Source organism: Anoplolepis gracilipes, chromosome 14 (genome assembly GCF_047496725.1).
Source record: "Anoplolepis gracilipes chromosome 14, ASM4749672v1, whole genome shotgun sequence".
In the NCBI taxonomy this organism is placed as follows: Eukaryota; Metazoa; Arthropoda; class Insecta; order Hymenoptera; family Formicidae; genus Anoplolepis; species Anoplolepis gracilipes.
Window position 1 is genome coordinate 8,585,839 of NC_132983.1, and position 25,335 is coordinate 8,611,173.

Below are 25,335 nucleotides of genomic sequence, written 5' to 3' on the forward strand. Positions count from 1 at the left end.
GCGCGTGGACGGGTGCGTGGGTGGACGCGTGGGTGGGATGAAAATTAAAAAAAACCACATAGCAACCTTCTCCTAAAAAATTGCGAAATTTTGATACCAATTTCGCGAAAATCGGTCCATAAATGCGCATGCGCGTGGGTGGATGCGTGGGTGGGCAAAAATTAAAAAAAAAACCACACAGTAGCCATCCCCGAAAAATTTGCGACATTTTGGTACCTATTTCACGAAAATCGGTCCACAAATGTGGAAGGAGTTCGCGGTCATACATACAGACGGACGCTACTTATATATATAGATATATATATATATATATATATATATATATATATATATATATATATATTACTTATATTACTTTTGCCACTTAAATTAAAAATTATATTTTAGATAATAAGTTTTATTTTATCAAGAAAAGACTTGGAATACAAAGTCTTGAGCACTGTGATATACGTATATACATTATATAACGATTAATGTATAAATAATATTGCATTAAAATGGAAATAAAATTTAAAAAAGTATAAGAAATAATTCCATTATTTTATTTCTTATTCATTTTATTTTATTATTTTTTTGTTTTGTAATTTAATTTAAAATTGTGAAATCGTATTCACGAATAGCGAAGAATGTTAGATATATATGGGACATTCTATACGAAATCGACCACTTTTTTCCGCGAATATTTTTTATTTGCTTTATTTTTTTTATGTTTTTGCACTTATTGAAAATAGTTTCCACAATTTTTTTTAGATTTTTATCTCCATCCATACTCGAGTTATAAATTAAGAAAAGAAATTAATAAAAAATTCAAATAGTTATTACTTTAAGAAGAATAAAGATATTGGCATTTATCAAGGTCATTTTTTTTGTTTTTGAATGTAGTTTTCGAAAAAAAATATTGAAAAAATTTTTAAAAATAATTTGATATTGTTTTAGTCAATTTTAATTAAAATTATTTTTTTTTTCTTAATGAGACCCCTTCGATTTTTTTCTAAAAAATTGATGACATTTTAGACTTAAATACAAAATTTTTGAGCCATGAACGAAGAGGGGATTCAAATAACTTTGATTTTTTCAGACCATTTTGTGCAATTTTTTTTCGAAAATTATATTTTTTAGTTTTTTACATTACTCTGATAAGAAAAAGAGTTTACAGACATAATAAATACTCATTCTAAAATATTAATAATAGAGAAAAAAAATTTTAATATTTTTTAAAACTATTTTTTCGCTGTTTTTCTCAAAAATAATGTTTATTAATTTCTTAAACGACTCCTATCGAAAAAGAAGCTTTGCAAATAAAAGATTAATTAAATAACATTAATTAAATAAAACATATTTTATTAGAAATTATAATACAATAACATTTATTTTTTAATAATTTAAATAATTTATTAAAATAATTAATTTATTTTTTTTTCCCTTTTTCTTTGTTTTCCTGTGTTTTTAAATATTTCATAAGATTTTACATTAGTAGATTGAGAAAATCTTTTAACATTAATAATTCCATAAATAATATAAATAATGAATTATTTATTAGCTCTATTAGCGCTAAGCATCGTTCTATCTTTGTTCAACTTTTAATGAATAACAAACAGAACGACACTGTTAGCGCTAATAGTATCTCCCCGAACGCGCCCTTAGTATATAAAATTCGAAGACACTTTATATAAACAAAATCTAGGGAGTTAGCAGTCTAGTATTATATAGAAGTCTGTGGTCTATTCATACTATGTCTATGAGTACATACACTGAACAGGGATTGTCGATCGAACACATTGCACTGAAAACATTTGCACTCAGTGTACACTAGTGCAGGCGATTGAATTCGCTATTAGTCGTAGGTGAAACTGATTTCACAAAAAGAATGAAATAGCAAGTGGCCGCGAATTATCTCTGTTTCTATCTATCATATGTTTTGATATTGATTAAAAAAAGACACATTGGCTGCAAATTCGTGCTGTCCTTTTTCCACACTAGGATTTACTTTTGAATTGCATTGCGCAGTCCATACTTTAGATCTAAGGCTGACATCCCATGAGCGGAAATTTATAGCGGAACGGAATCACAATTTATCACGGACCAATCACAATTTTTCCATTCCAATCACAAAATAGTGCAAAAAGAATGGTTCGTTATTCCAATGCAGGAAAACTTATAGCAAATTCAGTCATCCGCACTACACCACACTTGCGGTGTAGTGCGAATGATCGAATTTGCTATTAGTGCACAAGTTCACTGAACTGGCTGCACTAGAGGTTTGTTTTTTATTCCTGCACTTCTGAACTAGTGCAGTAAGTTAGAACGAGAAAAATTATATTATTGCACTAGTTCAGAAGTACAGGAATAAAAAACCATAGACGTATAATAAATAGACTGCGCAAGGCCTTTGTTTTCAGTTTTAAGGATGTACAAACTTTAGAAAGAGAAAGATGCTTTGAACACCAATATTCTTTTTATCTAACAATGCTAGAGTGGGGATAGAAGTAGGGGTAGAAATTTAATATGGCCGCGGTTTTGATAGTTTGTTTGACAATCATAGACAGTAATATCGTGACATATATAATTAAAAATTTTTTAATAAAAATAAAGATTCCTAGAAAAATAAAGATTCTTCAATGTTAAATATAAAATAGGATATTACAAAGAAAAATTAAGAATATATATGTATCTTTATTATTATTTAGATTATAATGATTTTATACCCATGAAAAATGAGATGTGAAGTGATCATCGATCTTTCAACATCATATATGCAGCAAGAATTCACCATTTTAGTAAATATTTAAATTGTTCAAATGTTTAAAATTTTTAATTATATATGTCACGATATTACTATCTATGACTGTCAATGCTGTCAAACAAACTATCAAAACCGCGGTCATATTAAATTTCTACGTCTACCTCTATGCCCACTCTAGCATTATTAGACAAAGAGAGCATTGATATTCAAAGCATCTTTCTCTTTCTAAAGTTTGTACACTTTTACAGTCAAACACGCAGTCTATTTATTATACGCGTATGTAAAAAACAAATCTGTCTGAAGGTAGTGCAAGTAGTGTAGAGCAACCAAATAGCCGACAATTTTAAAACAAACTTAAAAGTTAAATTGTATATATAAAAGTAGAAATTTTTTTAGATAAAAAAATATTATATAATATAATTATAATATAATTATAATATTATATTAATATATAATATATATGTATAATAATATATATAATATATATATATATACAGGGTGTCCCCTAATTCGCGAACCACCCGTCAGGTGCAGGTAGAGTAGGTTAAACTGAGTAAAAAAGTTATGTACCATTTTGCAATTTTCGCAATAGTTAATGAGACATTAATTATAAGAGATCAGCCAATCGGCGCCCAGCAGGAGCGCGCGGCACGAAGAAGCCTCCCACTGTTACTTGATACTAGGCGCGCCGATATGTGTGTGTGACTATGTGTGTGACTCTTCAGGTTGTCAATGCAGAGTGTTCCTCCCACCGCTTCGTCGGCGCGTCAAATTGAGGCTTCAAATATTATATATAGAATGAGTTTCTTTTTAATTACAGTAAGTGATTTAATACAATATGCATGTGATGGAAGCAGAAAATATGTTGAAGGAGAGAAAGTGTTACACGCAAATCACTTCATGTATAGTCGTATTATCCAGCAATTCGGTAGCTGCTTCGAAATTTTATTTTTATGTCTGCAATCTTCTGATTTGTATGGAATACCTCACGAAGTAAAAGTTTATATAAAAATTATTAATAACAAAAATGTTATTGAATCCACCTGTACTTGTAAAGCTGGAGTATTGGGCAAATGCAAACACGTAGTAGCTGCTTTAATACACCTAACTATAGATACAAATAAAAAATATATAGTTTTATATATTTTTATTTGTATCTAGTTAGGGGGGGAGTGTATTAAAGCAGCTACTACGTATTTGCATTTGCCCAATACTTCAGCTTTACAAGTACAAGTGGATTCAATAACATTTTTGTTATTAATAATTTTTATATAAACTTTTATTTCGTGAGGTATTCCATACAAATTAGAAGATTGCAGACATAAAAATAAAATTTCGAAACAACTACCGAAATGCTGGATAATACGATTATACATGAGGTGATTTGCATGTAACACTTTTTCTCTTTCAACATATTTTCTGCTTCCATCACATACATATTGTATTAAATCACTTACTGTAATTAAAAAACAACTCATTCTATATATGATATTTGAAGCCTCAATTTGACGGACTATTGAAGCGTCGACACAGTATATGTATACTTATGCTATGGCGTCGATTTCAGGGCTCTCGATGCCGCACATTCTATCCGCTTGAAGGCGCTATTCATCGCTTAACATGACGAATTCAACTTATGCCCATAAAACATTAATAAACAAAATTAAACATCAACTAAATCAATAATAATCAACAAATAATCAACAACAATTTGCTGAAAGAAATTAAAAAATAAATATTACGGGATTAAAAAATAAATATTATTTTAGGAACTCTTAGTCGCGCATGCGCAGTATGCGCGCTATTGTAAAAATTATTTTGTTATAATTAATGAGTAATCAACTAACAAACTTTTTAAAAGACACAATTGTGACCAACAAACAATTTTCTATCGATTTAACCATGAAATTGAAAAAAATTGAAAATTTCAAATCAATCGACTAACTTTATGCTGATATTTATTTTGTTAATAACAATTAAATTAACAACCAACAAACGTCAAAATCGTGCCAACAATCACCAACGAACGATCAACAAATAATGCGTACAAAAAATTAGAAATGTGAAAATTGAATGAGTATAAAATGGCCACGTATTTGATTGGCCAATTCAAAATAAGACTCTCTAATTGGCTAATCATTGCTGGTGACCTTAAGCATCGGTCGATAAGATTGGTGGTGTCCAATCCGAACGTGGCCATTTCGGACGCTCCCGTGAAAATTGACCGGCTAACTTGATGGAAGTGCGAATTACCGCATTTAAAAGCACGAATATTGAATAATTTAATAATTTTAAACGCTTTCCATTTAAAAATATTATAGCTTCAATAATTTGGTATTGGGGTTTTTATCTTCAAATAAGTTAAGAAAAATCTTATAAAAGATTTTTTTTAACTTATTCTTAACTTATAATATCAGATTTTTCTTAACTTATTTGAGGATAAAAACCACAGTACCAAATTATATAAAATAAATAAATTAGGAAAAATCTTATAAGATTTTTCTTAACTTATTATTTATTTTATATAAGATATTATAAGAAAATGGTGTGATAAAGTTTGAGATACTCTCTATATGTGCGTATATGGCTATTACTATGGGTACTGATCATCGATATAACTGTGACCGTTGAAAATTCATAATAATACCTAGATAAATACCTAACCCAGTGTGATTAATTATATTGATTAATCATATTGCTGTCATGTTGCCATAAAATTGTTGGTTTTAGTGTGAAACATTGATTAACAAATGAAGAACAAAACTGGAAATATAATAGAATATTCATCAACGTAATTGTATGTACCCAGACAGCACATGTCTCTCAAAGATGACTAAAAGACGACTTAAAGACGTCTCATTATCTTTCATATATTTTTGACATGTCTTTTGGCCTTTCTGTGCTGTATGGGTACACATAACACATAAGATTGAAATTCCGTGATTTATAGATAAATATATTAAATAATTTGTTTACACATATAATAAGGAAACACTGGCACAGTGCTAAGAGTTATATATTGTACTAATTCTCAATGTCAATATTATATGATTGTGTATTTCTTACTTCTAAAAAGCTTGGAATAATGCCTTGGATATACGTTATTCTAAGAAAGAAATGGTGCACAATTCTTACGTGCTGCGTGATTATCATGTTATGACAATGTCTTGCGCTTTGCTGATCGATATAGGTTGTTTCAGGATTCCCTTGATCAATAAACTTTAAGAGATGATAGGTTTTATCAAAAGAATTTTTCTCATCAAGAGCTACTGCTGTTCAAATCGTCTGTAAAATAGGCAACTAGTCGCATGTAACAACATTGCATGTGACGTCTGACCCCAGGTAGCACATGTTCGTTTTATAAACGTTTTTTAAACGTATCTTTTCGTATTAGATACGTTTAGAAAACGTTTATAAAACGAACAGTGCTACCTGGGACAATATTAGTTCGTTTTTTAAATAAAATTAAAAAAAGAAACAACAAATATAAAAAACACAATCAAAAAACAACTAGACTAATATTCTCAGACAATACATATAGCTCATTAAGAATGTTTCAAAAGGCCATAGATTTTTTGATTGATAAAAATTGATTTTCTTAGTGTAACTTATCATCCTTTGAAATTTGTCTTATGGATCCTGAAATACCCTGTACGTATAGTAACAATATAGCGATATATAAAATGAAATTCAAATATTTAGTTTCATTGTAGAGAAAACTCAAAGGCACTGCAAGGCACTGCGCTCCATTGTTTGCACGGTAGAGTGGAAAAAACACAGGAGGAGGAGGATACACCGCAGAGCAATATTACTATTACGCGGCGGTCAAGGGAGTGAAAATGTGGGCTCCGCTGTATTGCGCAGAACATCGGCGCCCCAGCGTCGCGATGACCCTTGCGGGGTGAGTCGTTGCTTAGTGCCCGCGCCTTTTCGCTGCGCTACTACGTGGCATAATCGCACGGAGTACACACGACAACGCGATCATATTGCGATAACGCGAACGTTATACTTTCTGTCGTCATTTGAATTGTTTGATCTACGAAATTGCGCTATTCTTTATGATCAGGAAAGAGGCCCAAGCCGTCAACAGCGTGTTTATTTAAACAACGGAGACAGAGGACTACTTGATCATAAAGACGCGAAAGAGAGAGTTACGGGTAAGGTCAGCAGGTTCCGCAGCAGCGACTATGCGCGTGATCGATCGCGCGCGTCTCCGCGATCGGCTGGAGATGTGATACCGGAAGTAGGCCAGGCAGGATTGACCTGCGTGGGCGTATAGGTACGACATACAGAGTGCGTGCGTGCGTGTGAGCACGACGTGTAAGCCGCGTAGGTGTGCCGCGTGGGGCCAGGGACCAGCAGTTGTAGAGATGCGCGTCGCCGCGACGGCCTGCTCGTCGCCGATGTGCCCATCGTCGAGAATCACTCTCTGGTACAATGCTACCATTGTACGACTGCTCTGCGTCATTCTGGTTTCCTGTTGGATTATTCTTGATCAGCCGGCGTTGGGTCTACCAGATCCAGAGTTGACAACGGTGGAAGGTAAGATAATTTGGTTCACTAGTTTGATATTGCATGATACTCAAAATCTTATGTATGTATCATTTTTTTTGAAGTTGTATTACAAGAGAAATATATTTCCTATATTTTTTTAACAAGCCAGAAAAGTCGAGACTAGCAAAAACCATGGTATCCGATTATTATTGTCTGCACTTTAATAGAATAAGCTGACAAAAACTATAAAAATAATTGATACTAAAATATACTAATACTAAAATATATTTATATAATTTTATACAAAGATATTTTTGCTTTAATTAATAAATCATAAAATTATTATAATTAAGAAAATGAAATCGAGATAATAATAAATTCTTTTTAGCTCAAATTAATATATGAAATTTTAAAACAAAATTTTGAAAATATAAATGTTTTACTAAATATATTAATTTTTAGTTTAATAAGAACAATGCAATAGCAACAATTAAACGTTTTTATCAATATAGATCTGATTCGCGTTTACCTTTCCACAGTTTTTAATAAAAAACAAATTTATTTGCTACATCGATTATTAATCTATTATGAATTTTATTTTGGATAAAGCTTAGAAAACACTCTATTGATAAACATTGATAAAAAGGTTTTCTATTTAACATTTTTAATAAAAAAAGGCCAAGTTTCGCCATTTTTTTGAAAAATATCAGGTTTTAGTATTGTAGCATATGAATTTTATCCAAAAAATGTAAAATTTTGCCAATCCTGCTTTAAAATAATAAAGCGCACCCAAAAACCATTCGCAATGTTTTAACTGAAATTGAAAAACACTGAAAAATAAATAAATAAATAAATAAATATGTGTGTATATATATATATATATATATATATATATATATATATATATATATGTATACAAGTTTCTTTTTTATCTAAAACATTTTAACTTTTAACTTATAAGATTTACGTGTGCTTTTGACTATATATGTATATAGATTAAAGTATAAATAAAGCAGCCTTTGTCTATGATATAGAAAAGAGAGAGAAACATAATAGTTATATATATATATATATATATATATATATATATATATATATATTTATTTATTGTATCTACTTTTATAGTCATTTTATCTTGCACATTAATAATATTTATTTTATAGTTTCGCCTATGTAATAAAAAACTGCAAAGTTAATTATAAGTATAGTGTTTCTCTCTCTCTCTCTCTCTCTCTCTCTCTCTCTCTCTCTCTCTCTCTCTCTCGCTCGCTCTCGCTCTCTCTCTCTCTTTCTCTTTTTCTCTTTCTCTCTTTTTTATATCATAGACAAAGGCTACTTTATTTATACTTTAATCTATACATATAATCAAAAGCATACGCAAATCTTATAAGTTAAAATGTTTCAGATAGAGAAAAAACTTTCTTTTTACTGACATTTATATCTTAAAGATCAAGGGTTTGTTTTATATTAACCTTCTACATTTAACATACAATGTATACAATGTGTCTATACAACTTTTGATCTATAATATCATCAAATATGGAGTGTATTTAACTCTTCAAGCTAAATAAAATACTTAAGATTAAACTTATAATTAGTGAAAGAACGAAAAGATTAAAAAATTTAAAAGATGGCTCAAAAATATTTAAAAAATTTCTAAAACATTAAAATAATATTTTACGGATTTAGATTTTTTGTTTTGAATAAAACTATGAAATTATGAAACAAATTTTATTAACAAGATAGTGACACTGTTGTACATAAAAGATACATATGTGTATAAAGTATATTACATAAGTAGTATCACATAAGTAGTACCTTACGTAAGCAGATATATATTGTATAATTTTCTTGCAATAAGTAATATAAATAATATAAATAATATAAAATAAACGAGAAATTAAAACTTTATTAATTTATTTTCAATAAAAATTTAATAGTTATTATAATTTAACAATTCGATAATATTCAATTTTATTAAAATGCTTATGAGAAACTTTACAGATTACATACATAAAATCATCTTCATATGCATTTGAATGCTTTATAGTTTCTTTATCTTTTCTTGTGTGTAATCACATATACATATATCACATATGTATATAACGCATATATGTACATACATATCACACGAAGGACATTATGTCACGTGTTAGATTAAAGTGTAAGAAAACAATTCTTGTGAATTCAAATATCGAGTGACGCAGTATTAATGCATGAGGTCATCATACATTTGTTATCAAAAGTAAGAAATGCTACGTTTTTGATGTTATAACAAATATTGCAACAAGCATACAATTACATATCATTAGAAATGGGAAACATGGTTCAATGTTGATAAAAATAAATATAGATATCTAAAAAGAATTTGCGATTAAATAATATTTTTAAAAGTTATGAACTTAGGCTTGCGAATTTTGTCTCAATATTTCCGAATAAAAAGTATTGATTGCTGCACAAAGTAAATACTTGTCGCTCGTTTACGCAATACCTTTTTGCATGATCTTATATCCTCAAAAGGTCTTCAAAATAAAATACACTTATCGGTCGTTTACGCAATACCTTTTTGCATGATCTTACATCTTCAAAAGCTCTTTAAAATAAAAATTAGCATATTAATTTGAAGCTGTTTTTGGATATTTATTTACAATAAGTAACACCACTGATAACTTTGATCTTCAAGTACGTTATAGAAGAGAGAATAATAATTTATGTTAACACACACACACACACACACACACCAACACACACACACACACACACACACACACACACACACACACACACACACACACACACACACACACACACACACACACACACACACACACACACACACACACACACACACACACACACACACACACACACACACACACACACACACACACACACACACACACACACACACACACACACACACACACACACACACACACACACACACACACACACACACACACACACACACACACACACACACACACACACACACACACACACACACACACACACACACACACACACACACACACACACACACACACACACACGCACATACATATATAAATACAGGGTGTAGCAGTAGGATGGGCCTTCTCGCCGCGTGCTTGTACTCGCCCAGATTTGTCAATATTTGTTAATTATTTTCTCAATAATTATTTCGAAAATCAAAAAATGGTAGAGAACTTTTCTACTCAGTTTGACCTGCTCTACCTATATATGAGCGGTGAGGCGGTTATTACCGGACACCCTGTATAAATATATATAATGTATATGTTAATACTATTAAAACATATCTGACCATAAAGTCTCCAAGCCTTTGTTACTATTACATTGTTCTTATTACTTAAAAATTAATAAAAAAAAACCTTGAGTTTTAAGTCCCTAACTTTCGCCTAAGAGACTGTTTCAAACTTTTATTACTTTTTCCTAATACATTATAACATACCTATTATATTTTTGTCTTAAACCTGTAAACTTAATCCTAATTCGTCTGGGTGAGTTCAAGTCTGTGTTTCCGCCATACTGATTATCTCATATAAGCTTCGACGGCGCAGCGTGCACAGCCACCTTACGACTAAATTTTTCTTACTCCTATCTGTCTGGGGTCTATCGGTCTGGGTGGACTCAAACCTGCATTTACGCATACTCTTCGCCTCAGGCGAGTGTCAGCGCCGCAACGTGCACGACCACCGTCCAACCCTTACTTAAAAATTAATATATGTAGTAAAACACACATTCATATTTTTAAAATTTTTGTTTTAAAATTTCATATATTAATTTGAATAAAAAAATTATTATTATTTTACTTTCATTTTTTAACTCTAATGATTATATGAATTATCATTTAAACAAGTATCATTATATCAAACATACAAAGATATATCGATAAAAAGAAGAAGCGTGGTTCATTGCTTTTTTTTTCTAAAGCCGGTTGGAATCGAAAAGCAAAACTCATTTTAGTGTGATAGTACATCTTACTGTGCATGCATGATTTTATGTATGTACAGTACACCATTGTCGGTTGAATCAGTCGGTTGAATCATTCAATGCCTGGCAACCGATGTTTACAGTCAGATAATACATACGTGCTCGGCGCATTTTGATTTTGCGCCGTGACGGAACACGTTGAGCAGCGTTATTAGGTCTGTTCGTTTTAGCTGAACTGAATGTACTACTTTAGGGTTTATCTTTTTCCTTTTGCATTGGAAAGAGAAAGATAAACTCTAAACTAGTACAACCAGTTCAGCTAAAACGAACAGACTCATTAATTACACATTTACACGTTACCTTTAATCGGGTTTAATAACACCCATAATTCTAAAACTGACCAATCATAGCTATTCCTCTAAAGAATAGAATGACTATGATTAACTAACCTTAGAACTACAGATATTAAGCCCGTATTTGACAATACAATTTTTCGTGTAACTTATTGCAGCGACTTAATTGTCGCAACTTAATAGTTGCAGCAATTATTTGAATGTTGATCACACTACAGGCAACTAAAATAAGGTTAACTGAACTATTGCCAATTACAGAACAAAATATATTAAATAAGATTATGTTGGTACAATATATAAAATATTGTTGTCTCTTTTTAAAGCAAATATTGTAACATATATGATACAAGACTTATGTTCTTAGAATTATTTTCTGTTGTCTCTATTTTCAGTTAGTAAAAAATTTATTAGTTCATATCCGAAATGGATTTAGACGATGTAGAAAAAATTGCTTTATTATCAGTAATAATATCAGTATCAACTATTTTTTTGCTACCAAATAATAAAAGATGATGGGTGAGACCGTGGATACGTAAACGATTTTCCAGAGGAAACTTCTCTCTCATTGATGAATTCAATTGCTGTGATGATTTAGAAAGTTATACAAATTTTCTAAGAATGGATAAAGATATGTTCAATAAACTTTATGATTTAGTTAAAAATGATATTGAGAAACAAGATACACATATGAGAGAAGCAATTAGTGCGAAATATCAATTAATAATAACTTTAAGATTCTTAGCTACAGGTGAATCCTTTCGAAGTTTACATTTAGAATTGGACAATCGATAATATCAAATATAATACTTGAAGTTTGCGAATCAATTTATAAAAATTTAAAAGATATTTATTTAAAGGTATTTTGTCTAATTGTTATTTTTGTAATATTTTTATATTTTTATATTTACTTTTTTGCAATTTCTTTATTTTTTAAAATATTGTAGATACCAGATACTACAGTTAAGTGGCTCAATATATCAAAAGAATTTGAATATAAATGGAATTTACCTAATGTATTAGGAGCCATGGACGGGAAACATATTTTATTTAAAGCACCAAGAAATGCAGGTTCTTCATTTTACAAAAAACAAAACAGTATTGTGCTTTTGGCTTTAGTTGATGCTGATTACAAATTTATATATGTTGACGTTGGAAAAAATGGTCGTGTATCTGACGGAGGAGTCTTCTGAAAAAGTTCGCCAAAGCAATTGCCAATAATTCTCTAAATTTTCCTGAAAAACAAGCACTTCCTGGTCGCATAATGCCAATACCTTATGTAATAGTTGCAAATGCTGCTTTTCCTCTAACGAATAATATTTTGAAACCATTCTCTTTTAAAAACATGATATGGAGTCAAAGGATATTTAATTACAGATTGAGTAGGGTTCGGAGAGTCATAGAAAATGCCTTTGGCATTCTCGCAAATAAATGGAGAGTTCTATTAACACCTATTCAGTTAGCTCCTGCAAAAGTTCAACTGATAACTTTAACTTGTTGTGTTTTACACAATTTTTTTAGAGAACATTGCTCATTACAGTATAGGATAAATGAAGAGAAAAATAACGATAAAGAATTTCTTTTTATTCATAATATAGCTCGACAGATTGGTAAAATAGAAGTGGAAATTCTGCATTACAGATACGTAATGAGTTTATGGAATATGTTATAATGAAGGAAGAGTTCCTTGGCAAAATAAATTTGCTTAGACTTTTTTTTACTTTTTAACTTTTTTTTGTTTTTAATTTTAATTACAAAACAAAACATTAAAGGATATATTTTTACCAAACTTTTTATAAAAAAACAATTATTTTGCGAATATTATATTTAAAATACTTATTACTACTATTATTTTACTACTATTATATTTAAAATATTCAATGCAACAAAAACTTTGGTTTTACTTTAATTTTTAAAATTAAATCTTAAAAAATAAGGTGCATTTTGTATATCTTCAATGTAGCAATGTATTATAAAATAAATCAAATAAAATTTATCATAAAACAAACACAAAATATATTAATTTTTTCTTTTCTTTCATTATTTTTAATCAGTCTTCTTGTGCATTTTTTATCTTTTCTTCCATTATTTCTAATCAGTCTTCTTGTGCATCCAAAATCAAATTTATAATATTTCTCTTTGTAATTTTTAAATTGTTATTGTCTTTAATTTTTTTCATTTCTTCCGTAATATATCTGAAATAAAATCAATTAAAACATTAATTTCAAAAATATATTTGTAATTATAGCTGATAAAAATAGTAAAATTCTAAAAGTAAATGTAATAAATGAAATAGAAAAATGTGCTTCAGCAATGATTGTTTTTTTGTTATAAGACTAGATACAATAACATACTACAAACAATAAATAATGAAATTCTTTTATTTTTCGTAAATTAAAATCTTTATAATTTGTCAGTACTATTTTTAATATAACTATTTTTTTTTAAAAAAGTATTTGTGATCTAATTTAATAACTTCATATCCGTTATAATTTTTAATTTTATATTGTATTAAAAATATTAATCTTTTCACTTACTTTCCAAAACAAATTAAGTCATTTTCTTTATTACATTTATATAAACTTAATATATTTGTTGCATCCCGTAATACTTCTGCAGCTTGTTTGTTTTTTTTCAAATTCTGATTCTGTAGATGTTAATTCATCATCATTTAGGTTATTTGTATCATCAAATAATATTTGATTTTTAGTTTCTTGAATCTGATTTTCATTATCAAATTCTATCATATTTGATATTTGATTTTCACTATTATCAGCTACTATCAAATTTGATTCTGACTCCTTCATGGAATCACAGAATTAATAAGAAATTGTAACAAATTGAAACACCAAAGTTTTGGTGAGTATACATCTTCCGCGCCACATCCAGAAACTGTTGATTTGTTGACTTTTCTATATTCTTTAAAGAATTGTGTCCGAAGTCCATGAATTTTTTTATTTATATCGTCTATGGTGAAATCGTATCCATTTTCAAATACACAGTTCTAATTGCTTTCAATGATGTCTTTTTGTGCGTATTTTATAATTTTTATCGCTTATATTATATAAATTTGGATGTATTTCGTACAGATTAATTAATAATGCTGTTACATCCCTATTCCACTCAAAATTACTCATTATAATAAATATAATCACTTTAATATTTGCATTGACATACAGCATTGACATTAACTAGTATCTTAACCTAACCTAACTAGTATCTGGCATTCATCAGCTGCCTATTTAGTTTAACCAACATTAAAAATTATGTTGACAGTGATAAATTCTCTAAAAATATTACTACAATTGCATGCAACTAGTTGCCAGAATTAGGACTGGATCTAAATCTTGTGCAATCACTGCAACCAAATTGCTTTTCAAAATTGCATAGTGTGATATAGAAAAAATTGCATAGTCAGATATAGGCTTTATTAAACTCGCTTAAAAGGCGTTCTATAAAGAATCGTCTACAATAGATGTTGTAAATTGTAGGCCGCAAGAAATTAACCAATCACAGTTGATCTTAGAGAAGAATATCAAATATCATTGGTTAATTTCTTACTGCTTACGATTTACAACACTTATTGTAGACGACTCTTAATAAATATTGTAAGTCTTAAGCCGTAAGAAATTAATCAATCAGATTCGATATTCTTCTCTCGTAATCATAGATTACGTTTACACCCTTAATCGGGTTTAATAACATCCGTAGTTTTAAGACTAACCAATCACAGTCATTCCATTCTTCAGAGGAATAGTTGTGATTGGGTAGTTTTAGAACAAGGAATGTTATTAAACCCGATTAAGAGTGACGTGTAAGCATAGTCATTGACTATGTTTACACGTGATCATTAAAAGCTGTCTAAAATAGGTGTTGTACGTCATAAACCGTAAGAAATTAACCAATCACAGTTTACTTTAGAGAAGAATATCGAATATCGTTGATTAATTTCTTATGATTTATAATATCTATTGTAGATGACCCTTTAATCGGATTTAATAACATTCATAGTTCTAAAACTGACTAATCACAGCTATTCCTTTGAAGAATGGAATGATTAGCTAGCCTTAGAAGTAAGGATGTTATTAAACTTGATTAACCCTCAAACTGAACACGTGGGTCTTTCGCGTCCGTGCCATTTTTAATCCATTATTTAAAAAAAATATTAATAAAATCTCGAGGTTGGAAACTTATCCAAAAAAAGTTTGTGTCAAAAGGGACTTATAACTGAAAGGACAATTTAAACAGTTCATTCAGTGCTGGCAAATCAAAATCTAAAGCGGATACAAATGACCCACGTATTCGCTTTATGTATGTATATTAAATAAGAAAAGGTGAATAAGTAATTTTTTTTTTAAATATTGTTTTTTTGCTGTTAATCGTTTTTATAAAAATAAGTTATAAATTTACAATGTATAAATAATTTCCCTAAAAAAGAAACAAATTGCTTTAATTTCTATTGTGTTCATTTATTTTCATGCTAAAAGTATCTTTTGTTAATGATAACGAGCAACAAATAGGGGTTGTATGTATTAATCAATTTTTATACTGTAGATTGTAATGTAAATTACATTTTTATTTTCACTTTTCTTTCAAATAAATTACCTGAAGATTAAAAAAAAATTTTTCCTCAGAAAAAACACATTTTTATATACCTGAAAATTACCCATTTTCGATCATTTAAGTAATTATATTTTTTTAAAGCCGTGGACATATAGTATTTTTTTCGTAAACTTTGAACTTTGAATTAAAAATTCCTGGAAACCTTTTTGTTCAAAATTATTTTTTCAAACTGATTAATACATGCAACCCTTGTTTGTTGCTCGTTATCATTAACAAAAGATACTTTTAGCATGAAAATAAATGAACACAATAGAAATTAAAGCAATTTGTTTCTTTTTTGGGGAGATTATCATTGTAAATTTATAACTTATTTTTTTATAAAAGACGATTAACAACAAAAACACAATATTTAAAAAAAATGTACTTATTCACTTTTTCTTATTTAATATACATAAAGCGAATACGTGGATCATTTCTGTCCGCTTCAGATTCGCTAGCACTTTGCACTGAATGAACTGTTTAAATTGTCCTTTCAGTTATAAATCCCTTTTGACAAAAACTTTTTTTTGGATAAGTTTCCAACCTCGAGATTTTATTAATATTTTTTTAAAACAATGGATTAAAAATGGCACGGACACGAAAGACCCATGTGTTCAATTTGAGGATTAATTTTTATATAAAACATCTATGTTTCCAAATCTTGATCTAACAAATAACAAAAATATAATATTTACACGGTAAAAAATTTTGTGCTAAATTTAACACATTTCTCGTGTCCCAATTTATCCATTCTAATTTTAATGTTAATTTACAGAAGGCAAATATGTAAATAAATAACACAAATAATATGTAAAAAATTAACACAAAAATGTGAATTAGTGCAAGATTTACTTGTTAATTGTGTTGTTTTAACTCTTTAGAAACGGTGAATATTAACTCATTGCAGAAAAGTTAAAATAAAATAACGACAGTATGTTATATTAACAATGTTAAAAATTTAACACAAAAATTTCTACACAAGAAAATTTCAACAAAAATACAAAGTGTTTTTTACCGTATAAAAATATTTTTTCTTTAACTATACTACATAAACTTTTAGTTTAAACTTAAAAGAAGATGTGTAATTTTTTTTAGAATTTTTTAAGTAATTTTAGAGTACAAAAATTAACTCGGACTCCAGTTACCCATGCGTTCAGGATTACGGTGTCAAAAAAACGTGTTCAGTTTGAGGGTTAAGAATAAGGGTGTAATCACTGCATCAAGTTTTGCAAAAAGCTTAGTAATACTGAAACAATTCGTAAGATTTAGCAGGTTTTTGAAAATTAGATGCTAAGAGTGTTATACAAATTAAAAAATAGTTTAACCGGTTTCTTAGCCAAGAACAGAATTCGCCAAGCTCTGTACTCTTCAGATATGACTCCTTGTGATTTCTGGCTATTCTCTAATTGTAAGTTCAAAATGTCGCTGACTCGATTTGAGAGACAAAAGAATATCAAGAACCCGACAGCGCTGATAGCTATTTCAAAACAGAACTTTCAGAAATGTTTCTAGCAATAGAAGAACCTGCAGGCCTATTCTATAACTTTAACGCATGCGTTACGATATGATTGTCTTTTTCTTTTTTAATAAGTAAAAAAAAGATAGCATATCATAACGCATGCATTAAAAGTTACAGAATAGTCCTGCTAGTCTAACAATAAGTGTGGAATCATAAGGAACCTACTTCAAATGAAATAAAGTTAGAACTTAAAAGATAAACTATTTTTTTCCGGGTGTAAGGTCGGATCCTTTTTGGACAGAGTAGTATAGTAGCTACTCTCATTATAAATTAGCTTTCTTGTTAAAAACAACTATGTGTTTTCTTTATTCCATTCTTTACACAACTGAATTCTCTCATTATTTTATTGCATAAAAGTATTGACAAAAAATGAATATTCTATGAGATATTTGTAAAATTGTTAATCAAATTAAATTAATACGCTTTATATGAAAAACATGTTTTTCGAGAAATATCAATTTAAAATGGATCATTTTATATAATCAGCGCTTGAATATAGTTTTCAAGATGTAACTAAATAAATAAATGTTACATATTTTCATTTGATTTTCCGTACAAAAAACTGTAAAAATTAATAGACAAAAAAAGAAGCTCTCTCTTTCTCTCTGCCTTACCGTCTCTGCTAAACAATTCTAATCTTATAAATTAATCTTAATTTTCATTTGAGTTAGGTTAATTTTAGCTGACATATATCGTTATACATACATAAAAAGTTGTTAACAAATCAAAATGCAAATCGATTCGAACGTGAACTAACATAAAAGGGTAATACTGAAGAAGAGTGGTCCTTCTCACCGATTTCGTTGATTTTTTTTCCTGCTAGATTTCGATGCGTAGAACAACTTTTTTCTCTGCCGAAATCGTCGCTCTGCAACAGAACTTGAGTTATAAAATGATAAAAATTGACACTTTCGGGGTTTATGATAATTATGAAGGAGAGGAGGATTCCTTACCGATTTTCTTGAAACCTAACAATTTTGTCTATTTTGGTGCGTAAAATACGAATCTAAAAGTTAAAATTGTCGCTTTCAATTAGGAAAAAAGTTATTAAGTACTAAAGTTGACAGTTATGGGATTAGAATATCTGTCATATCGACATGCTATAGACACATTTGAGCATGCGCAGATGTCTCGGAGGTTGAAACAAAATTAATTACAAGATAACATAAATAATTCAAATTTGTTTTGCATGTTCAATATACCAAACTATTTTCTGCTTTAAAAAAATATATAAATTATTATATATTTTATGCTTTTTTAAAGCAGAGAATAATTAGTATATTGAAAAGTCTATAAATAGAAAGTTAAATATTAATTTTGTTTTAACCTCTAAGACATCTGCGCATGCTCAAATGTGTCTATATCATGTCGATATGACAAATATTCTAACCCTGTAACTGTTAATTTTAGTACTTAATAACTTTTTTCCTAATTGAGAGCGACAATTTTAACTTTTAGATTCGTATTTTACGCACCAAAATAGACAAAATTGTTAAGTTTCAACAAAATCAGTGAGGTAGCTCCTCTCTTTCATAATTACCTTAAGCCCGAAAGTGTCACTTTTTATCATTTTATAACTCGAGTTCTGTTGCAGAGCGATTTCGGCAGAGGAAAGAGTTGTTCTACGCATCAAAATCTAGCAGGAAAAAAAAATCAACGAAATCGGTGAGCAGGACTACTCTCCTTCAATATTATCTATAAAAGATTCAATATTGGACACAATTTCTATATGTGTAGATATTACTATGCATACACAAACCCACCTAACTGACACAGATCTTTATATAGAATGTTCAAATGTCAAAAATATTGAAAAGTGAATATACGAACAAGAGGAAGAGATTTTATATGGGATATGTAACTTTTCGAAATCTACCCTACATTATTTGGTACATTCGATATGAAATTAAATCTGTATTATTTATTAAATTTACAACTTTCCGCACGAAATCAAATAATCATTAAATAGTCACATTTTGTCTGGTAGATCTCATTTAGCATGTTGAAAACATAATTGGAATTGTAATTATAAATCTGATTTTTCACTAAAAACACCGAGTGATATGAATTAAATCTCGTATGAATAGTTGCAAATCCATGTAAAATTATATAAGATGTAGATTATACTTATCAATTTTTTAAATATTTTTATTCACGTTTCTTATTTAAAGAATATTCAACTAGTTGAATTTTTATTTGTTAACTACCGGCGTTGCCCGGGCTTCTTATATTTAAAAAATCAGCATTTGTGGAAATATAAAAATCGAACAATAATATTGAAATTAATTCATAGTATTGTATTTCCAAATTACAAAATTACTTATAAATTCATATAGTATATTACTTTTTCGCTATATTTAATATATACATATATTATTGTAAAACTAAATTTATTATTCTAATGCTTTGATACATTGAAAAAAAAATGTTGAATCAACAACATCATCATAGTTGAAATTTATTTTATTAATTCAACAACATTATTAATCAAATCAATACATAGCATATTAATTTGATTAATAATGTTGTTGAATTAATAAAATAAATTTCAACTACGATGATGTTGATGGTTCAATTTTATTTTTTTTTCAGTGTATAAAATATTTTTATTTTTTTCTCCGGAATGAATATATAAATGTTTTGGCGTGCTCATTTTGAAACAAGCAACATATAATTGACCATGAGAAAACCATAGACTTTCTTAAATTATTACAAAGTGTCAAAGAGATGAAATTACCAATAGATGATATAGTGTTCAAATTTTATAATAGTCTATGTTTTCCGCAGAGTAACTATGCAAAATATATATATATATATATTATCTGTGCATTTTAAAATCCGAAGTATGAAAGACACATTAGAGCATAATCTTTCAAAAGATGTAGAATATTTTCATTTATTACTCGTATAAAAAGTCATCGTTCTTATCTATTTAATTAGTTCATAAACTTTTTGTATTGTTTTACCTCATATTTTTTTTATTTGATTCAATTATTATTAAAGATAATGGCTTACGTAATTTTAATATTTCGCCCGATTCTAAATTGTTTTATACGTTTTTTGGGGGTTCTATTTAATTTTCTGACATCTTTCATCTTTTATTCATCTTGAACAATGTAGTTTTTATAAGCTAACACTTGTTCAAAAAGAGTACATGAATATTCTGTGCTTCTTATTGTTGGTGATGAAAATTTCTATTGATTTAGAGTTCTATTAACGATTTACATTTAAGACTCATTTATTTCTCGAAATGTTAATATATTTCTTATACATATATATTCATTGATGTGATTTTCGTTAAAACCAAAATATTAAAGCGGCAATAATAACATGTTAAAATTTATGAAAGTATCGATTTTGTGATTTCATAATTGTGTCTTAAAATGGATATTTATAAAATATAAAATAAATATTAAATTTATAAAACGTAGACTAATATAATGAAATCAAAATAAATAATTAAAATGTTTATACTACATATATGTATCTATATATATGTATTAATTATTTTTACCAGTTTATTCCATTAAATAAAGTCCAAGACAATAAAAACCAAAATTGATTATAGTTTCTCCACTCAGTGAACATTTCTGATCAACTCTGTTTTATGTTTATCTTTTAGAAATCGAAAATTTCTAACTCTTTCGTCATATTGTTAACAGTCATTGACGCCATATGGCGCCGAAAATAATTTGACCACAACTGTCACTAACGCCTATAGGCGCATCGCAGAAAAAATACACTAAATCCATTCCGATTTCCATAAAACTCGGTATCCGAAGGTTTTTTGGATCGCTGAATCCGAATATGATATCCGAATTCCAAAATTCAAAATGGCGGATTCAATATGGCAGACATCAATTTCAAAAAATTAACATATTTTTATAAAACTCAGTATCCGAAGATTTTTTGGATCGCTGAATCTGAATGTGATATCAGAATTCCAAAATTCAAAATGGCGGACATCAATTTAAAAAAATCAACATATTTTTATAAAACTTTTTTTTCAGTTACAGAGAGAAGAAATGAAAGTAACTGCATTGGTAATAATTCTAATACATACGAGAACTAATTCGAAATTAGAAATTCCCAAAAAACCTTAGAATACCGAGTTTTATAAAAATATATTGATTTTGTGAAATTGGTGTCCTCCATATTGAATTTTAGGATCCGCCATTTTGAATTTTGGAATTCTGATATCATATTCGGATTCAGCGATCCAAAAAACCTTAGGATACTTAGTTTTATGATCATCAAGTTTTACTTTGTGTCAACGCACTTTTGGCCCACAAGGTAAAATTTGCTTCCGACTGTCAAGGGGTTAAGTGTAATTAGAAAGATTTACAAAAGCATTAATTATACCATACAATATGAAAGCTTACAAAAATTACACGTTAAACTTTCAATTTAGAATATCTTACACGTTCTATTAATCACCGACCTTAACAATGGCATCTTGCCAACCTAATCTTAAAGTACACATCAATTGGTCTCCGCATTATCGAAATAGAAGCATCAGGTTAGCGTACGTGTAATCTGAATAATCTCACGAGATAAATGCTTCACAAAGTACAATAAATCATCCATCGATATTACAAAGTCAAGACCGGTATCTCTTGCATATAGCTATATATATATCCACAATAGTGTTCGAAATAGTATTGGGTCACAATTATAAACTCCTCAAAAAAATTATCAGGGCAACAATTTTTTCACGAAAAAATTGTCAAACTTTGAAGTGCTGTAACTTTGCGACAAATTATCCTACTGAAACGAAAAAAAGAGCAAATTAAAGTTTGAGATGTCTATTTTGAGATCCTCTTAGGTTCATAATAATACATTCATTAATTTTGAAGTTATGTGACTTTGAAGCGGAATAAGGCAAATAAGGAAATGAAAATCTCAACTTTAACGCACCGCACCGAGTGGAGTGATTTTTTCTGACTTCATCAAACCAATTTTAAGTGAAAGGCTGTCCCTTTAGCTTTAATTTTGTTTTTTATTTTTCGTCGTACAATTTTTTTTTGTCAAATTATTCTACTTTAAACAAAAAACACTAAAGAAAGGGTTTGGAGTCGATAAATACTGTGGAAGTGACGAACCACGAGGTCCTAATCTGTCCTGTGTTTTCATTATCCCAACGCAGAGGAAGGATTACTTTCTTTCATATTCTTTTACTACACACACGGACGTATGCGTACGCACATTTTGAACTGTAGGCGTGATGAAGAATACGTTCACCATATGCATATTTTGTTTAAAATTCTCTGACAAACTTTAAAGTTGACTATCTCCGCCAAAAATAATGGAATCTTAAAAAACCAAAGTGGATTTAAAAGAGTACATATTTAACTTTTATTCTTAAGCTAGAGCAACCGAAAGAAAGATTTTTAGAGTACTTATGCACAGTCATCTTGATTTGTATTTTTAACATACTGAAATTTTGAAGCTGAATTCAAAGTGCAAAACGGCATACAAAAAGAAATCATGTCTGAAATTTAGTCTTAATACTTGAATGCTGATATTTTAAGCTTCAAATGCTTTTTTTATCATTCCTGTATGATAATCTGTTTGTCTAATATGGCCTATTAAGGATGTTTAGCACCTACAATCGGAGCAAAAAGTAGACGAATATATACTTTTCTCATATATCTTAATATATGATTATTATAAAGATTGCATAAAATCTTATTATTTATTCATAGCTAGAGTGTAGAAATGTATTTTTGAACTTCTGTTGCTTTTTTCGGAGAATTTTCGTGTTTCTTAAATTATAATGAGAAACTTTTATTATCGACGGTACCTCGATTTCAACATTACAGCACAAAATTTGAATTATAAAAATAAAAGAATTTACTCGTACAGAGTAATTTAAAATGTCAGAATAAAAATTATAATAGTGAATAATGACAAAATATAGAAGATTTTTAACTATTTCTTTGATAAATTTAATAATTTGTCATTTCTCCGAGAAGAAAGAAATGTGGCAACATGATAATTTTTCATAAGTTGGTCAAATTGCAAATTGACATATGAGGCTTAGTCGCTTCTCGCTTACACGTTTGTATATATAGGCTTCTTCGGATGAAAAGATAGGTTATTTAAAATGTCAAAAGAAGGCTCAGCTGAATGCTATGTTGCCACGTTTTCACAATAAATAATATGTCATCTCGGATAATAGGTCGAAATTGAGAAAATTATATTCAATATCTTTTGAACTAGTCAATACTTGACCAAAATTATGTTGATCAAATATTTCCTCTATATTTAAACTATACTTTTGCAAATTTTGAGTAAATTCCTATTATTATTTCTATCTATTTTAGTTCTTAAATCAACACGATCACAGGTTTTTTTTTTATAAGATTGAGATTTTCATTTTCTTATTTGCCTTATTTTGCTTCAAAGTCACATAACTTCAAAATTAATGAATGTATTATCATGAGCCTAAGAAGATCTCAAAGAAGACATCTCAAACTTTAATTTGCTTTTTTGTTCGTTTCAGTAAGATAATTTCTCGCAAACTTACAGCACTTCAAAATTTGACAATTTTTTCGTGTTGTCCCGTTAATTTTTTTGAGAAATGTATATTGTTATACACATTCAGTTTACAATTTACTTAGCATTATGTTATAAGTACATCAGAGTAGACGACAGAGTATAAAAAGTAATAAATTAAATTTTTTTGCATTACATGGCACAATTGTGGCTTGTATGTAAATTAGATGCAATTAGAATGAGAAGAAGATCTATTTAATCTAAACATAAAATAAAATTGTGATCATATTTTAGAAAATATCTCTGTTTACAGTATTTGGCGACGTCAGAGATATGTCTGCTATAATATCATATCAAGAGAGATACGCTAGTATCTTATACCAAATCATATACAATAATTACGCGGAGCAAACAATCACGTGCAGAACAGGATATCTGTATCATTATGTATTTATATGCGAGTCGCTAGATGGTAGGTTACAAGGGAACCTCGCGAACCCGGGAATTTTAATTTTAATGAAACGTTGCACACATGTAGAGAGAATAAATAGATGAATTTAGAAATTTTTAATTGCGGCGGAAAAACGTTTTTAAGGGGTGAAGTCACTTCTCATATATAAAATGGCTTTTTGCTTTTCTCGATATATCTCGAAAATTATTGAAAATATCAAAAAATGTTTTATACGTTTTAAAAGTTTTATAGTAAAACCTCTATTTAATCACGTTAATAAAATTTTTTTAAAATTTTTGAAAATTTTTGATTTTATTAACGTGGTTAAATAGAGGTTATTTTACCATAAAACTTTTGTATAAAACATTTTTTTATATATCTAATAATTTTCAAGATATATCGAGAAAAGCAAAAAGTTGCTTTATATATGTATATGAAGGGTGATTTCACCTCTTAAAAACGTTTTTCCGGCGCAACTAAAATTTTCTAAATTTATCTATTTATCCCTTGTTAGTTATATTACCGAGAAAAAAATTACATAAGAAAATAATTAAATTATTTATTTTGATTCTATTTTATATCATTTCTTGTAAAGTTAAAATTACGTTATGTTACCGAAATCAATTTTAATTTTGGAAATCCAGTGTAATTCTAAGCAACAGCTAGTGAATTTTTAATAGTAAATATTATGAAAATATCAATATTTAAATTTTTTTCAAAACTGCAGAATGAAATTACTTTTATC

The 25,335-nt window shown here is 28.7% G+C and overlaps 1 protein-coding gene across 4 annotated transcripts in view; it reads left to right on the forward strand.

Moving 5' to 3' along the window:
• Positions 1-6,605: 6,605 nt before the first annotated feature.
• Jus (EB domain-containing julius seizure protein) overlaps positions 6,606-25,335 on the forward strand; it is a 47,260-nt gene continuing 28,530 nt past the window's right edge. Inside the window, exon 1 of one of the 4 annotated variants that reach the window (XM_072905567.1) lies at positions 6,606-7,285. In XM_072905567.1, coding sequence (XP_072761668.1) covers positions 7,114-7,285 — 172 coding nt within the window. In that variant the 5' untranslated portion in view covers positions 6,606-7,113. The remainder of the gene's footprint in view (positions 7,286-25,335) is intronic. The other 3 variants (XM_072905569.1, XM_072905568.1, XM_072905570.1) reach the window with 3 other exon arrangements.